Source organism: Suricata suricatta, chromosome 15, assembly GCF_006229205.1.
Source record: "Suricata suricatta isolate VVHF042 chromosome 15, meerkat_22Aug2017_6uvM2_HiC, whole genome shotgun sequence".
NCBI lineage: Eukaryota > Metazoa > Chordata > Mammalia > Carnivora > Herpestidae > Suricata > Suricata suricatta.
In genome coordinates, this window is record NC_043714.1 from 46,928,872 (window position 1) to 46,947,365 (window position 18,494).

At 41.7% G+C, this 18,494-nt stretch overlaps 1 protein-coding gene across 1 annotated transcript in view; it reads right to left on the minus strand.

Annotated features, from left to right (window-relative positions):
* Window positions 1–18,494, minus strand: part of DPYS (dihydropyrimidinase) — a 97,882-nt gene that overhangs the window by 62,125 nt on the left and 17,263 nt on the right. Inside the window, exons 7-9 of the mRNA XM_029923314.1 lie at window positions 5,933–6,089; window positions 4,863–5,004; window positions 2,607–2,749 (exon numbers count right to left, since the gene is read on the minus strand). Coding sequence (XP_029779174.1) covers window positions 2,607–2,749; window positions 4,863–5,004; window positions 5,933–6,089 — 442 coding nt within the window. The remainder of the gene's footprint in view (window positions 1–2,606; window positions 2,750–4,862; window positions 5,005–5,932; window positions 6,090–18,494) is intronic.

Below are 18,494 nucleotides of genomic sequence, written 5' to 3' on the forward strand. Positions count from 1 at the left end.
GTTATTTCAAAAGATGCATATATGAAAATGTAAATATTTAATTTCTTGCTATCATGACTGCTAGAAAGTGAAGGACCAGTATCAAATAAGAAAATTAAAGAATTGATAAGAGAAAGAGAGCATAGAAACTTTTTAGTTTGACCTTAGACTAGAAAGGAAGCACATCAAGCAGGTAATATATAGATCTGAAAAAATAAGAAGTAAACATCTGGATCATTATGTGCTATTCTGCAACAACAGAAGAGGAAAGGAAGGACAGAACAATGTTACAGAAATCAGCAACTCAAACTTGTGCAAAAGTGCTCTAAATTTCTATCATCTGAAAACATGACTCAAAGAGACATAATCTCAGCCTATAAATATCCACTGAGCAACAATATATGTGGAAATAAAGTAAGTGAATTATTCACACCCGTAGGTTCAGATCATTTCTCTTTGTCCAGTTGTCTATGGAAGACAATGCTTCACCCCTGAGCTCATGTCACCCTTGCAAGTTGAAACAGCCAAGGATATGCTTAAGGTGGATCGTGCCAGAGACAGCCAGGTTATCTCCCATGGTTCTTGACACTATTAGACCCTGGATCACTCAGTTGAGGCTTTTCATTGCTCCCTCACTTTTGAAAATGAATAATACAGAGTAGAATCAAATCCAGAAAATCTCTTTGTGACTGGACCACTTGATTGGAAGGAACAACGGAACATGCACCTAAGTATGGCATAAAGTTCTCTCTGCTTTGGTATTAAGAGACAGCACGGTGCCGAGTCTCATGAAAACCCCCATTAAAGTCTGCAGAGTCAAAGACACCGGATCAAGGGTCCTATATCAAACCTGTCTCGGACACTCTTGTGGTATGGTCTTCCCATCAGGGGGTTCCTATTTGTCTTACCTTGAAGTCATGTTTTAGATACAAAAGTATTTTTTTTAAACCATTGAGAACTGTGCAAATACACATGGTTGCCAATGATTATCATGATTACGACCTGCCCAGATGCAATGCTTCAAAAACACCATTTTTCACAAATATTTCTTCTGCATGATAGTTTTCGTCCTTTTGAGTTTTTCGAGGTTTTCTGATTAAGTCTCATCATCTCCTTAAGCCACAAATCATTTCAAAAGATCTATCTGTCCCAGTACTTGGGGGCAGCCTAAATTGTTTGAATCGCAGCAGAAAGCGGGCCCCTGCTGGGCGTACAACAGCGTGAGTAGAGCGATATTTAAGGTACCTGGAATGCTTTAAACACAGCACGCTCCACTCATCCACAAACCAATCCAAATCCAAGCAGTGTTTTTCCTTTGTCTCCCCAAGGACATTTTTTCTAGTCTAGTAGAGAAGCCGTTCCAAATTTGAGTTTATTTCCCTTCATTTCTTCTGCAGAGAGAGGGGTCTAGATGATTTGACAACCAGACATTTAGTCCTTAAAGAAGCAACAGATCCTTGTGAATATCATAACAACAAAGACCCCGAGTTGTTCCTTGTTGGGATCTCAGGACATTGTTGTAAGTGAGATGTTCCTGTCCCCACGTACTGCACTGCACGCCTATCGGCCAGCCACAAGATGGTACCCATGGAGGAAAGGCTGCTGGCAATGATACGGATGGCCAGTGGTGTGGACTGGGGCTTGAGTCGAGACCATGAATGCCCAGAAAGTGTTAAACTAAAAAAGACAAGTCTTTTCTACAGGAATATCTGGTGCTTATTGTTTAAGCTCTTAGCAACGGTAGCTCTCATGCTTCTCAGTCCTCTTTTCCCCAGAGATTGGCCCAGCAGCACTTCAGTTGAAGCTGGGTCTTTGTGACAATAGCATCTCCAAGAAACTATAGACTTTTGCTTAGTACAACATATAAACCTGGTAGACTTTGAATAAACGCCACTCGATGGGGGTAGAAGGTGTATGTATCCCTATTTGCACACATATGCATGCACGCATGTGCAATATTAAAGTTGACAGGATCTTCTCCATCACAAATGCAAAGGCTATAGAGAACACAAATTGGGATGCAGGTGTTGTCTGTGCTGATGTCTTACAAGGAGAAATTACCAGAGCTTTGGCGCTATTGAATGCTTTCTTGAGTTGGTGGAATTTGCCAAGTCTGCAATATTAACATAGAATTATGGAAGTTGGAAACAAAAAGCTGGAGTCTACTGGGGATGACAAGCTCAAGACGAAATCAACTGGAAAATCTGGCTAACTAAAAGTGACATCCTTTGTGCTGGAACTTTTCTATCTGAAAGCTTTAAAAAGCTATAATTTGAGTTTTCAATTCAGCCCTTTCCAAACTAAGCTTTCTATTTTTTTCATTGTGCTGTACCTTTCCTCCGTGTGAACTCAGGTGTCTGCCAAGCTTATCATTGAAGTGGTAAATTCACAGTGATTTTATAAACAAATTCATTTCCAGGGAATGGTAAGCAACACAACTTTTTTGTCCTCTGTGTTAAGGAAAACAAAGGAATATTTGTGCATTAAAACTTCATCTTGTGCACAGGCTCAAAATATAGGCTAAATAAGTCACCAAATAAGAAGTGTCTGATTAAGGCCAATAAATAATTTCTTTGCGAGTTCGTGCTTCTTCTCCCTGGGGTAAGAATACAAGAACTTAGTCCTACCTTGTGGCTTTTGGGTCCCAAATCACAATGTCTGCGTCTGATCCCATGGCAATTCTTCCTTTCCTTGGATAGAGATTAAAGACTTTAGCTGCATTTGTGCTGGTAACTGCTACAAATCGATTTTCATCCATTTTACCACTATGCTGTAAAACGATTCAAGAAAGAAAATGCATTTGCTTTAATGACCATATGCTTAAAAATCTTCTATCAATTAAAGTGCAAGACTTGTGTCTCTTAAAACCAAACAGAGCTGCACTTAATTTCTTATATTGGGGAGCCAAACACATCTGTGGATGCTGGTAAGTCTTAAATTATCACAATGATAATGATGGGGACAAAGTGGTGACACACAGAAGCCTGAAGATAACTTTTCAAAAACCTATCAGCTTAACCCCCCATGCTAATTTTCCCCATCCCTCCCAGAGTCACACAGACAACAGCTAAATGTTGGCAATAGTATTTTCACTTTTTGTTTAGAGTTTACTATCACTACCCACTACAATTTTGATCTGACTTATTTATTGCAGACCTAAGATGTATGAGATGATCATATAGACAAAAGGTAGAATATTATAGAGTTAGAATAAGACAGACCTTTAAATCAGATGACAACACTTCAGAAAGAGGAAAAAAATCAACTCGAGAGATTAAATTTTGTGCTATTGAAATGACATGAACCACTAATCATGGACAGTCTATTACAAGAGATTTTCATATGGACAAACTTTGGATAAATGTGGTCTCTCTAAAATGATATTATTTGTTTTCTTTAATGTTGAAAATTTACCCCTGTGTACCTTGATATGGTTAGAAGCATTCTTAAGGGTTATTTAATTATCAACATGCCAATGTCTCACAAAAGGATGAAGAACCACATTCTGAGAGTGATATTCCCATGAGCAACTCCCTTAATGTTTCATAAAATAAGTTTTCTGTATGCTATTAAGAAATATTCTATCGCTTTAAAGTCATTTATGCACGTGATGTACTGTGAAAGTTTGCTGTGATGAACATACTCATCGTGATAGCACAAGTTCAGAGAAAAAGGTTGAACTTTAAGCAAGAAGATCTATGCCAAGAGAAAGAGCAGAAAAGTCATCTGGGTTGACTAGAGTTTGGGGAGAGGTAAAGAGAGTTGAAAGGATGATTAGCAGAAGATAAGACTGTCAAGATATTTTGAAGATCTTTACATGTAAGTTAATTGTTCAAATATCATCCTATAAATAATGGAGAGTATTGAAGGATTTTAGAGATTTTAGAGAAGGAAGCATGACTAGTCCTTTGGCTTTGGACGGCAGCTCTGGTACTAAACTACAGCGTCAGCTGTCCCAAGTGAGAGCCTGGCAGCACGGGCACCAGCTGTGAGGCTACTGCAATGGTCCAACCAAGAGACGGGCCTCAAACTAGAGTGGTAAGCATGAAGATAAAAATAAGGAGACGTGTCAGAAATAAAATGGATAAGAACTGGTAAGTAATTAGAGTTAGGGGTGAACGGTATGTGGAGGGGACTCTGAGGTGTGAGCTATGGGGAATATGTCACCTAAGGGAGGGCTTCTGAGAGATGGGTGAGCATGGCATGACAGTGGTGGCCTCATGTGTAACCAGGCATGTCTCTCCCGCTGGTCTTTACAACCACACATGTCAAGTGGCTGGACAGGTTGACAGATGAACAATTAGCCACTTGATCCTTCTCTATGCTCAGGGAGAATATTTTAAATTAGGGGCATTTAAAATGATCTCATGTTCCAGACATTGGATTATTATTTATGTGACTTTACACAGAAGTTTCAAAAATATGATATTCAAAGTTCCTCCAAAAGAGACATCTACAAAAATTTCATGAAAAGGAGATATGAACATAATAAAAATCCTTCATGTATTTTCAGTCATTCCAAGTGTTTACACCAATGACACATGAGGAACTAAGATTCAAAAACACGAGAACTCAAGTAGAAGAGCTATAACATTTCACAGACTTAGAGGGTGGTCCTTGGTACCCAGTGTAACTTTACCTCCTAATGTCTGCATAATGATGCAATGTATCTTCTAAACTAAATTATGTGAGAAGAAAATTATTTCTTATTATTGTCTTGGGTGAATGCAGTGGTGGTGGTCATGGTGCTGCATTCCCAGTCTCCATTGTAACAAAAACAATCAAAAAGCTTCCCTCTGGCAGTTTGTGATACTCTGATCCTGAAATGAGCCAGATCCTGGCTACACAGTTCAGCAAAACAAGCGGGGTCCTGTGAAACTCACCACGCCTTTTTCCCATATTACGGACATCCGGTCCTCAACACCATTCACCCCATTGGGAATCTTCGTGAAATCATCCTTCCCAAGAGCTTTCTGGCAGGTGTTGAAAGTGCAGTGGTCAGTTCCTGTTGTGGTTAGATCACCACTGGAAAAGAAGAACCACAAGAGTGTGTGATAAATAACCTAAAATTCATCAGGAGGAAGCTACCAGAACTTGCCTGTTCTCCTGATGTCCTTCTCAACTGAAAGTCAGGAAACCGCAACAGAGTATGAGTAGCTTTTTCAAGTATGTGTTTCATCCATACTTATCTTTATTTTAGGAAGTGCTCTTAGAAAATCATACTCTTACAAGAGGCTTGATGTATGATCATGTTCAGGTCAGAAAAACTGGTTCTAGGCTCCTTTGTGGGTTCTGTGATTATGAGTTTGTCCAATGCTCAGTTTCTTACCTAGAAATTAATGAGGATATGTCCTAGATGACCATTATTTTAGGATCACTGGCAATAATGTAAGTGAAAATTCCTTCTGAGACACAAAGATGAACCTCAGTGCCCACATGGACAGAGGCAGCTCCTGCCCAAATGGCAATGTTGTGATGGGCAGAGATGTGACAATTGGCTGAGAATGTCATGTCGCCAGCAACAGATATCCTGCTTTGACTTGTGAATAATCTCAGAGATGTACCTATATGGGCATGTCTGGCCTTAGGTCACAGCAGCACAGAAAAATATTCAAGAATATGTGAATAATAAAAACAATGCATAATGAAAAGACTTGGTTCTAGGCTGTAAGTGATAGAAAAGACAAGGAAACAATCAGAAGACAGTAAAGCTTCAGTAAAAATGGTCTGACTTCTCTGTGCCCAGGAGAGATTTTGACACCGTGTCATAATTAAGCCACTGCTCTTTGGTCTCAGGTAAAGGAGTCCCCAGCTCCTATCACATAAAGTAGAATAGGACGCTGGAGGTCAATGGAAGGTCAGATGGTGGACAAGGTGTCCTACATTCAAATGCGACGCTCATATAACTCCTTATTTTGGCAAAACACTTGACAACCATCTGCTAAATGATTACTTAGCCAACAGATTCATGAGGAAGTCAGGCGTTGAGGGGTCTGGTCGCAGGGGTGGGCCCATAACATGGTGGGCTGCATGGTGCCAGTCTTTATGCCAGTAGTGAGTGCCATCTGTGCCGAGACTTGCCGCTATGGGTTCTCCATAGACCACTTTCCCTGGAAATTTCAAAGGACGCATTCAGTACTTTAGTTTGCTCTCAAGAGAACCATCAGACAAACACATAAATATTAGTCTTCTCTGAGCTAGCAAGGGATGATAGGAATCCCAAACCATCCTTTACCTCTTGTGAACAGGATTTAAAAATTAAAACTACTGCTGGGGCACCCGGGTGGTTCAGTCGGCTAAGCATCTGACTTCAGGTCAGGTCATGATCTCACAGTTTGTGAGTTCAAGCCCCATATTGGGCTCTCTGCTATCAGCACAGAGCCTGATTTGGATCTTTGGTCTCCCTCTCTCTCTCTCTGCCCCTCTCCCATTCATGCTCACACATGCTCTCTCTCTCTCGCTCTCTCTCTCAAAAATAAATAACTGGTTAAAAAAAGTTAAAGCTACTGCTTATTGAGCATTTACTATGTTCCAGTCAATGTCCATCGCATGTTGTGGTAGACGATTATCCCCTCACTGATACAGGCTTGACCACATGGCTTACTTTGGCCAATTAAACATGAATGGAGTAACATGGGCTGCTTCCAAGAACAAACTGTTAAAGTCACAGTGAGTTTTCTTTCTGACCTTAGACTATCAGACGCTGCTTCTTCAGTTGTGCCTCAGGATGAAGAGAATATGGAACAGATGTAGAGCCAACCGACGATGGACATGCGAATGGATGAGAAATAAATCTCTGCAGTTATAAACCACTGATGTTTCTGATATATCTGTTACTGCAGCATGATCTAGCAAATGCTGCCTGATATGTGTGCCGTCCTGATGAAACGATCTCAAAATCCCACTAGAGAAGTGCTAGTATTATCTCCATTAAAAGATGAGGAAAAAGCTCATTTTAAAAATAGCTTCTGTTACTATAACAAAAGTGAAATGACTTCTGTACAGTTGTATTACCTGTACTCCACATAGTATCAACGGAGAGGAGGAGACAGAATCTGAATCCGGGCATTTTTTACGGGCCTAACTTCTATGCTATATCCCTGATGACACTTATCACATGGTCATATGGAGTTCAACCACAGTATACCTCTGCTGCAAATAGATTGAGAGTCTCTTCACGCCCTCGAGGAAAAAAAACTGCCTCCAAAAACTTATGTTAAATAGAAAGAACACTCAGATAATATAATTGTAGCCAGCAATGCATATTTTAAAAATCATGTAAATGAGGCCATCAAGAGCACACAGTGTTAGAAAAGCTAATAGTGCGTAGTAAATCTGAATTTAAAATCAGAGTCCTATCTCTGATTAGCATTTGTTGGAATAATAGATACACCGCATCAAGCTGATCATTTCAAGCAGTCAGAGAGGTGAAGAGATGCACCAAACTGGCTAGTCAGTCACCAGATGGCAGTTAAAATCCTGATATAGAACTGAAATTAACTCATTTCCTCAGAGAGGACTGACAGTGGATGGTCACCAGCTGCCTGCGTCAGGTTCAACTGGAATGCAGCATCCTATTACTTCCCAAATCATTTCTTCCCACGTTCCTCTCGCAAACCATGAAACAAGGCTTACTGAAGCCTAACAAACCTTGTTTCTTAAGTAACAAAGATGGTCAATAAGAGTTATGCCCCAAGACATAGTCGTGGTTAAGATCGTTCAGTTTCGGGGCGCCTGGGTGGCTCAGTCGGTTAAGCGTCTGTCTGGCTTCGACTCAGGTCATGATCTCACGGTTCGTGGGTTTGAGCTCGACATCGGGCTCTGTGCTGACAGCTAGCTCAGAGCCTGGAGCCTGCTTCAGATTCTGTATCTCCCTCTCTCTCTGATCCCCTGCTCGTGCTGTCTCTTTCTGTCTCTCAAAAATAAAGAAAGAACATAAAAAAAAAAGATCGTTCAGTTTCATCACACACACACACACATACAAAACACACACAGCACACACACAGGCTGAATCCCCGTCCTCTTTCTTACTGCCCTACTCCCAGAAAAGAAAAAAATACCACTGGTACCTCGTTCTGGTGTGTAGAACAAGCAATCCTTTCTAATGTAAACGAAGAGGTAATATACTATTTGCTGGAGGGATAGAAGGATGGACCCAAATCTAAACTCCAGGCCTGTAGTGACCTTCCTATCCCAAGATAACACACAGATGCTCAGACCCTGAAAAACTCAGAGACTGGATCTGCAATCATTTTACAAACTGCCAACTCAGGATTTTCCATGATGCTTCATCATATAGGAAAGATTCTTATCACATGCTCGATTCAATCATCTGGCCCACCAAGGTGAGATGGGAATACAGTTTCAAAGTTCTACAAATTTATTAGCTCTCAGGAAAAATTAAAAGCGTCAGCATCAACCAGGAGTTGCCAGGACTGTTTTGAAACTAGATGACATGAAATCTCCTTGGAAGGCTTTAGAAGCTTTAAAATGTGACAGGCCACTGTTTTGACACACACAACAAATTCTTCGTTAACTAGGCAACTTTCAACCGTCTCCCTATTAAGCAACTGCAAATATATTAAAAAATTTGAACAAAAGGTAAAAATTCCTAACTACTCTACCTCCAACTTCACAATGGTTTTAAGGCATTAAAAAAAAAAGATAGTATGCAAGAAGTAAGAAAGGGAAGGAAAATGAGGGGACCGGATAATCCATAAATTGGAGAATCAAATTGAATAATTTAGCATCATTGTGGGTCTTATTAGCTTTGGGCCAAAAATCAAATAATAATAATATCTAACATCTGTATAGCACTGCAAATACAGTTTGAAATTCATGTACGTCATTTGGCTTTCACAGGAATCTTCAACTTGGTTTGACAGATAAAGAACCTGATGCTCAATGAGACTAATTGCCCAAGTCACACAGGTAGTAAGTGGTAAACTAGACTTAGAATCCTATTTTGATATAATATCATACATACACATTACGTTACTAGGAAAAATGTTGTTCTTCATTTCTCGGTAAAGAGCATGTGTTTTTAAATGTTTAAGTCAACCACATTGCTATTTGTGGATGATTTTCCAATTTCATTTACTGGTTTCATTTACTACGCTTAACAGGCTGGTAATGAAAAGTGCTATATCTGTCCTAGTCTGGTACTCTCCTGATTACATTTGAGGCCAGATGGTTTCTTTCTTTCTTTTTTTTTTTATAGTTTATTGTCAAGTTAGTTTCCATATAACACCCAGTGCTCTTCCCCACAAGTGCCCTCCATGACCATCACCCTCTTCCTCTTTCCCCCTCCCCCTTCAGCCCTCAGTTCATTTTCAGTATTCAAGAGTCTCTCATGATTTGCCTCCCTCCCTCTCCGCAACTCTTTCCCCCGCCCCCCATCCCCTCCCCATGGTCCTCTGTTAAGTTTCTCCTATTAGACCTGAGTGAAAACATATGGTATCTGTCGGTCTCTGCCTGATTTATTTCGCTTAGCATGACACCCTTGAGGTCCATCCATGAGGCCAGATGGTTTCAATAGCTCTCTGGAGACAGAGCATCTTCATCATTAATCTCCTCCCACTGTCTCAGCAAGGCTCACATTGTTATCATTCCCTGTCTACCCATACAGGTTCTCTCCTTCTTTCTCCACTGTTTGGCCCCAAACCAAAAAAGACTCTGCTCTTATGATGCTATCTCCTACTTTAAGGACTTCTGCCTTCTAAGAGATTCTAAAGATTTACAAATAATGAAACATGTCAAACCAATCTAGACTCCCCGCTGACCAGACAAGCCATTTATCAGATGAAAGTGACAGAGAAGATGTTGGCACCTTGTCTAGAGTTGTGAATAGCACTTAGTCAAGTCCCAAGATCTGTTATAAAAGGTTGAAAAATGCAGAGAAGCCAGCACACGTGCCCAGGAGTAGAAGCATCGGCTACCAACAGAAATCCAAGCACCTCTAGAAAACTGTTTTTTCCTAGCAAGAAGGATAGAGTAGAACCTCTCTGGGCTCTGTTTTGGTTCAAAATATTACATTTATAAAGAAAGGAAATGACTGAGAAGGAAAACATGTAGCACCAACATAATAAAGGAGATCACACAGATTCGAGTTCAAATCCTGATTTCGCTACTTTTTAGATGGGGACCTTGTGCAAGATGAGTGATTGTTCTTAGACTCAGTTTTTCTCATCTATGAAGTGGGGTCACAATGTCTCTCTAGTGTGGCAATTTTGTGAGGATCAAATAAATTAGTATATATGAAAGTGCCTAGCATCTTGTTGGGACTCTGGGTTCACTTCATGTTATGGGCTGAAGTGTGCCCTTTGCCAAAATTCAATTGGTAAAGACCTAACTTCCAGTATCTCAGAATGTGATTGTACTGGGAGGGTCCTTTATAAAGGTAATTAAGTTAAAAGTAGGTCATTAGGGTAAGCCCTAATCCAACATGAGAGTGGTCTTCTAAGAATAGGAAATTTGGACACATACATACGGAGGGACACATACGGAGGGAAGACAGTGTGAAGGCACAGATAGAAGACAGTCATCTACAGACTAAGGACAGAGGTCTGCAGTATACATCCTTCACTGCCTGCAGAACCAACCCTGTCAACACTTTGGTCTTCTAATCTCTGATACTATCAAAAAATTCATTTCTATAACTTGAACTGCCCAGTCTGTGGTCCTTTGTTATGGCAGCAAACACACTCCACAAACGTTAATTTCCATAAGGTTACACAATTGTTTCTTAAAAATGTTTTTCAATGGCCAGCCTTCAATCGCTTTGCAGTTGGCCATAAGGTAGATCACCTTGCTCTAAATTTAAAGGACAAGGAAGTGTTCAGATATTCACATACAAAAAAAGAAAGTCCGAGATTCAGATCACCTTGATTCAGCTGCATGTTAATCCTTCCTTAGGAACAGCACTGGTTACTAGGCATCAGTTAATCATGCTTGTGATAACAAGATTTGATTTACTCTTGTTCAGCTCTAACAAACAATGATCAATGCAAACACACACACACAGAGAATGGCCTCTGTGTGGACCGTTCTCCCCATTTTTTAAAACACAAGAGGAACATGGCTGGGTGGGGGGTGGAGAGGTAAATAACCCAGAGTTTAAATAAAGACAGAGTTTAATAAAGTGGAAAAGAAGACATTTAAAACCTCTCTGTAATAGAAGCTTATATTTTACAGTGATAAACTTGGAAAGTAAAGCTTTCTACAATAAGGAAAACCAAAACCAAACCACATCAAACAAATGAGAAAACCCAACCACAGTGCATCCCAGTTCACCACAAGTTACTTGAGGATCCAAATTAATTTAATCATCTTGGCAAATCCAATGCCTAGGACACCATACTTAGCATATAGCTGGTATCCAATAATTTGGTTTTCCTTGTGTGAAAGGTATAAAGAAAACATTGTTAATAAGTGCAGATGAGAGTCCTATGTCCTATAGTCAGGAATATGGATACAAAGAGGAGTTAAACACTATTAAGACAAGTTAAACTGGAAACTAAAAAATAAAGGATTAAAAATTTCAGTCATAGTTGGGAAACAAATTATAACAGAGATATATATAAGGAGAACATCAAGTAAGTTCTGAAAGAAGTCAACACCACTCCAAATAAAACACCAGAGAAACAGTAAATCCATGCTCTATTAGAAAGGGAGGGGGAGGTAAACAATATATTTTTTTGAAAAGCCATTAACAATTCCAGATGCCAATATGTGGAGAAAAGGAACATGTATAACCAAAGCTACTCAAACCAAACACTTTTTATTTAAAAGTGTCACTGAAGCCAATGGCACATATCAACACATATACTATTTGGACAAAGACTGCAGTGAGTGAAAGTGGTCTGGGGCCGGGCAGATGGGAACTTCTATAAGTGACACAAATCCAGCTGGTTGGTTCGACTTTACACGTGGGGTGTGGAGCAAGGGCGGCAGATTCTGCTTCTAAAAGAAAAAAGGATATCATTCTAGGTACAGCCTTCTGGTTCCCTTACCTCATTTTTGCAAAAGTGGCTTCTCACATGAAGGAAGAGAACTAACCTAGTTCTAGTTCCTCAATTTAGATGAACCAAGACTAGAAATAAGCATGAAATTTCAATTCCTTGCAAACTGTCAAAAGCAACTCCAATTTCATTGGCTTGCACATGAAATTTTTATTCTTTTTTCTTGTAACCTTTTTGCTTTTTATCGCAGGTGCTAAAGGAAAACATCAAGGTATGAACAAAGGGAAACCTCGGGCTTCAAATTCAAATGTGCATTTCCCTCTTTCTTCCCGGTTCACATCAAAACCCTGGCAAAGCTGTACAAGAGATGGCCAAAACCCACAGCAGCTCTGAGAACAAAGGAGGGACCGTGGCCAGCCAGAAGTCTGGTAGATTTTAGGAAGACGGAACACAGAAAGATGACAATAGCTTATGAAGGAAAGTAAAGGGAGCCTACACTACAGCCTGAACTCAAAGTGGAGGAAGTCATGATGAGCGTTTTCCCAGGGTGGGAAGGGCGCTTAGCACCTCTTTCTATTCTCCAGGAACTCCCATAATGTGAATGTTGTTGTTCTTTTCATTGTGATCCATGATGCCTGTACACTTTCTCCATGGCTTCCTTCTTTTTTGCTCTTTAGTCTTCTCACTGGGTAATTTCTTAGGTTTTAACATTCCGGCCTTTGATTCTTTCCTCTGCCTGGTTGACTCTACTTCTGAAAACTCCCTATTGAATTCTTCAGTTCAATTATTGTATTTTATTAACTCTAAGATTTCTGGGTTTTGTTTGTTTTTTGATGGTTGCTATTGCCTTTATCAAACATTCTGTTCATGCCCTGTTCCCCAATTTCATTTAGTTGTTGGTCTGTTTCTTGTAGTTCATTAAACTTCCTTCAGAGGATTATTCTGAATTCTTTGTCTAACATTTCACAGGTCTCCATTTTTTTTAAGGTCAGCTGTTGGAGCTTTATTCATTTCCTTTGATTGTATCATATTTACCTGATTTTTTTGTGATTTTTGATTTCTTACGTTGGCAGTCTGCACATTAGAGTTAATTGGGGTCCTCTTCCCAACTGCCAATATGGGACAATTCACTCAGTTTGGGTTTCTGAGTATGTCTGCTGGTAATGTGTCTGGGCAGGTGGGGGCCAGCTACTATGGTCTATTTTTGACTGAGGCAAATGTTTGAGTTCTGGGAACAGGGCCTGGGGTGTGCCGCTGGCTGAGGACAGTTGGATAAGACTGCTGGCCTGGTTCTCTACCCACATGAGGCTGTAGGATGGGCTCTGTGGTTGCCTGAATCCTGTGGTCAGGCTTACTAGATGGTCAGGGTACTACACTCAGTAGCCGGTAGAGCTATGTCTTAGCTTCCCTGCCCTGGCAGGTCAGCAAGCCAGGACCTGCAGCCTTTTCAGCTCATTGTTTGATGGCCCAAATCAAGCCTGGGCGTGCACTGAATTCTCAGGTGAGCCTACTGGCTTTACTCCGCAGATGTGGGAAGCCACGGGGTGTGCTCTGTCCCAGTGCCTCTGTATGTAAGGCTGTTGAAGGCACTGTTCAGCTTCCTGTGTGCTCTGGTTGTTTCCTGGTCAGACAGGCTAACGACTGTATTCCGTGGCAAGAGAGGCTGTAAATCAGATTCCTTGCCCAGGCACAGGGGAAGAAGTAGCCCTGAAACCGGTAAAGCTTTTTGTTTGCTGCCTTAACTCAAGCCATACTGCACCCCACCCCCCTGGCCAAATAGTGCCATTCGTTGGCTTCGCTCGGCAAACTACTGCTTCTGTCTGCTCTTCTCTTGGTCTGAGAGCTGCTGGGCCACCCAGCATCCAGGTGTTTTCTTCGCCATTCCTTCTTGCCAGAGGGGACCAGAAAACCCTCTCCACAGGGGGTGGGGTTCTGTCGCAGCCCCATTGCCTGGGCAGGAGGGGCTGAGGCCACTTGAGGGCCATTTTCAATTTCCCAAACAGGCTCTCTGGTTGGAAGGGGCCAGGAGCTACCCTCATGGTTGGCTCTGAATTAATCCCCTGTCTATGCACAGTGTGGGGAGCCTCCGTGTGTGGTGCTGGTTCAGGTCTACCTGTTTACCTCTCAGCTTGAGCGCTGCTGGGCCACACAGCTTCCAGAAGCTGCTCCAAGCCCTTCCTGTCAGGCAGAGTTGGAAGGCAGTCCCACAGCAGGTGGAGTTGTGACTCAGCTCCTCGCCTGGGCGTGAGCAGACCGGGCTGTAGGGTCAGCAAACCTTGCTTAGGGATCCGACTCAGGCAGATCTGCACCCCACAGAGTCCCCTGGTCAGAGCGTGCCCCAACCTGGGTGTACAGATGAGCCACGTTGCTGTTTGGGACTATTACCGTAGGTCTGAACTCTGTCACGATCCGTGTGCTGGCTGTTGTAGCCCTTCCCTTCTTCACCACAGTCAGATTCTGGACGGTGAAGCCCTGCAGAGTCCCCTGAAATCCTCCTTTCCCCCTGGAGGGACCAGAGGCCCAGGGGAGACCTCTACCCATTATCTCTACTGCACCAGTCTGGGGTGGGACAATGTGGTCAACGTGTAGCCACTTTCCTTGCTCTTGTGACAGAGTCTGTCTCGGGCTCCGAGGTGCAGGGGGTGCATCAGCCCCAGCCCTGGGCTCCAGGATTCTCTCAGTGGTGTCTTGCCTTCAAACAGATGTCAGCTGCGCTTGTGAGGGGAGTGGGGCCAGGGGTGTCACCATCTTGGTGCCATCACTCCAACTACGCGTTTCTCTTTCAGTAATGATAAAAAATGGCAAACTGATGACAATGTTTTCAGTAAAAATTTAAATGGAAGGCCAAACACCAAAGCCAATTAAATACAAACTTGACATCTGCATTTCCCAACTCTGTAAATCAATTTCTTCTTGAACAGAGTGGAGAAAACTGGAAAAAACTGGGGCTTTGAGGTCAGATGGACTTGGACCTGAATTTCAGGTTTAACACCTACTTAGTAAGTGATCTTGAACTTAATTTGCCAAACTTTTCCAAGCCTCAATTTCATCAGTCACAAAACTGATACCGGTAAAACTCAGCGCAGGCACTGTTATGATAATTTAAAAAGATAACATATATTAAAGTGCATTAATGACAAAATATACAGCAAAACAGGAAACGATATAAGACATCAAAATATGTGCCAGGGACACAGTAAGGACTCAACAAATAATGTTGGTTGTATTATGATCGTTGACCCTCATGTTGCTCTCTTCTGGGTTGATAGTTGGCAATTTAACGATGATATCAACCTTAACAGCATTGTATTGTTAGGCTACTACAATAAAAAAGTAATAATTGGATCTCTTTTGTGCGTCCTGGTGCAGTGATTCTCCAACTTTAATATGCATATGAATCACCTTGGCTTGCACATGAGTGCACATTCTAACTCAGTGGGTCTGGGATGGGGTCCAACGCTCTGACTTTCTAAAGAGCTCTCAGGGGATGCTGATGCCAGAGTCTAGGGACCACACTGATGGTAAGGCCCTGATGATAGAACGGACTGACCAAGCTATTTACACACAGGAAGTATTCATACTATAAGTCTGTAAGCCTGAACTGTTTCTTATCCAAGCATGATCACCATGAATAGATGTGTACTGTTCTTTTGTGCTCAGAAATTACGTTAGGTAATAAAGGAGTACAAGGTCAGTGCGGCCACTCTGTACTCCCCAGGGCTCTGCCCGTGGGCTGCCGGGTACAATCACCACCCGAACAGTTTAGCATCGTTGATGTCCAGCCCACTCCCTACTCTCTTTGGGTTCCTGCTTGATCTCACGTGGGAGCCATGCGCCAGGGGTGGGAAAGCTCTTATGCCAATTTATTCTGGACTTTTGCTGCTTCTGACAGTGGTGCATTAGAGCATTTTCACAAGTGTTACTACAGCTAAGTCTGACCCAGCTAAAACATCTGGGTTGACGTTTTAGATATCTCATATTTACGACCCCTTTGGAAAGGGATTCACCAATATGCAAAAAGTACGTATGCCCATTTACCCTATGACCCAGGAGTCTCACTTTTAGGACTCTGTTCAGAGGTCGTCTTCCAGGGCAGGTGGAATAAGGGCGCCCCACATACGTCCATGTTCTCATCCCCATAACCAGTGGCTATGTTAAAGGACTTCGCAGACGTGCTTAAGTGAAGAACTTTGGAATAAGGACTTTATCTTGGATTAAATGGGTGGGTTCAATGTAATCCAAGGGTGCTTGAAATAGAGGAGACGGGAGACAGAGAATGACACAGTGCTCTCCACCCACCACTGGAGCGTTGGAGATGGAGCAACGGAAGTATGAACCAAGGAGTGCAGGCGGTCTCTAGAAGCTAGAAAAAGCAAGGAAGGGGATTGTCCCCCGAGAACCACCTGGAAAGAAGCAGCATGGCTGATAGCTTGGTTGTAGCACAGTGACACATGTATTAGACTTCTGACCTCCAGAACTGTAAGAGGATACATTCGTGTTGTCTTAAACCAGGAAGCGTGTGATGATCTGTTACGGCAGCGATAGAAAACTAATATACCATTCACATATAAAATAGCATAAGCAGGGGCGCCCGGATGGCTCAGTTGGTTAAGCAGCTGACTTCGGCTCAGGTCATGATCTCACGGTTCGTGGGTTCGAGCCCTGCATTGGGCTCTGGGCTGACAGCTCAGAGCCTGGAGCCTGCTTCCGATTCTGTGTCTCCCTCTCTCTCTGACCCTCCCCTGCTCACACTCTGTGTGTGTGTGTCTCTCTCTCAAAAATAAATCAATGTTAAAAAATTTTAAATAGCATATCCACAAGGCCACCACTGTGGTTTCACATGGTGAAAGCTAAAGACTGACAACAGCCCAAGTGTCCACCGGTTGGGGACTCATTGAACAAACACAGAGGCATACTCCGCACCTGTAGGAAAGAATGGCGAAACTCTCCATCCCTCCCAGGAGCTGACCTTTACGACATATTTTCAAGTAGGGAAAAAAAGCAAAATATAGAACACAAGGTTTACTATTTTACCTTTCAGGTAAAAAAGATCAGAGAAATAAGAATATGCATGTATTCTTTTTTCGTAAAGACAAACACCATAAAGATAGGCTTGAAATAAAATAATAAAAATAATTAACAACAGGGATATGGGATGAAGTTGCTAGGTAAGGAAGCAGGGCTTCTCTGAGAATACTTTTTTTTAATTTATAATTTTGACTTTTGAACCATGTAAATGTTTTACATATTCAAAAAATAAAATTTAATTTAAAATTTAGAATAGAATTAAAATGTCCATAGTTAAGTTTAATAATTTTCTGCCTGTGATTTATTCCAAAACCTTTTCTAGACGTTCACTGTACACCTAATGGAATTCAATTCTATCCCAGTACAAAACTTAGACTATAGATCAAGAAACCGTTTCCTGACAGCACTGTCAAAATTGCAGCTTGATCGTGGGTTAAGATTGACTATTCCTGTTAATTTTGCTGTTTCTTAAATCATATTCTGACATTACGGGCCTGACCGACAGGCTATTGGACAGGGTACATGATTTTACAAAGCAAATAATTATAGAACAACCAATTCCATAGAGTTGGCAACAGAGCCACCTGGTGGCAGAAACTAATACTGTAACTTTAAAACTGCAGTGTTTTCTTCTTGAAGTGCTGTGCTCTATTATACTGAAATTATATTGGAGAACAGGAGCAGGGAGAGGTAACCAGAAATGGCTGGCAGTAAGCCCTTACCAGCGCCTGCGTGAGACTGAGTTTACTCTTTACACAAGCTATCAATGGATTACATTGCACAAAAATGCTTACAGAACCTTCATATGATAAGAAGCAATTTTGACCAAATTAATTTTAGAGTTCAAGACATGTTAAATCTATTTTCACAATCCATATTTTAAAAAATTCAGTCAGTTTCACGTTTGAAAGAAACAACAACAAAGAGCCAGGATGACTTACCAGACTATTTCGGATTTCCTGGTTTTTAAAAGTGAGATGATAGAAACAACTAGTACATCTTAGGAAGGTCTATTATTTTATATGGGAGGGGAGAGGATTTGGATTTCTAACCTTAAAGCAGGGATTCCTGCGAGACTCAGTTGATTAAGTGTCTGACTCTTGATTTCGGCTCAGATCATGATCTCATGGCTTGTGAGTTTGAGCCCTGCAGCGGGCTCTGGTTTGTAAGTTCAGAGCCTGCTTAGGATTTTCATTCCCTCTCTCTCTCTCTCTCTCTCTCTGCCCCTTTCTGGCTCGTGCACTCTCTCTCAAAATAAACTTTAAAAAATTAAGAACTAAATAAAATCACAAAATAATTGTCATAAGAACACTATTTGGATAGGTGCTTTAATCGCTCCAACACCCAAGATGCTATCAGACAAGTCAACTTAATTCTAAAGAAACGCGCGGAGCAGCCCCTATGTGCCCTGCGCCGTCCTGACTCAGGTCCTAGGACGGAGAGTGGCGGTGCCTGGGAGACAGGTAAGCTTCTTTAAAGTTCACTGGAGAGTTTGCATTTAGCCATCGGATTAAAAAGTGGGCTGCA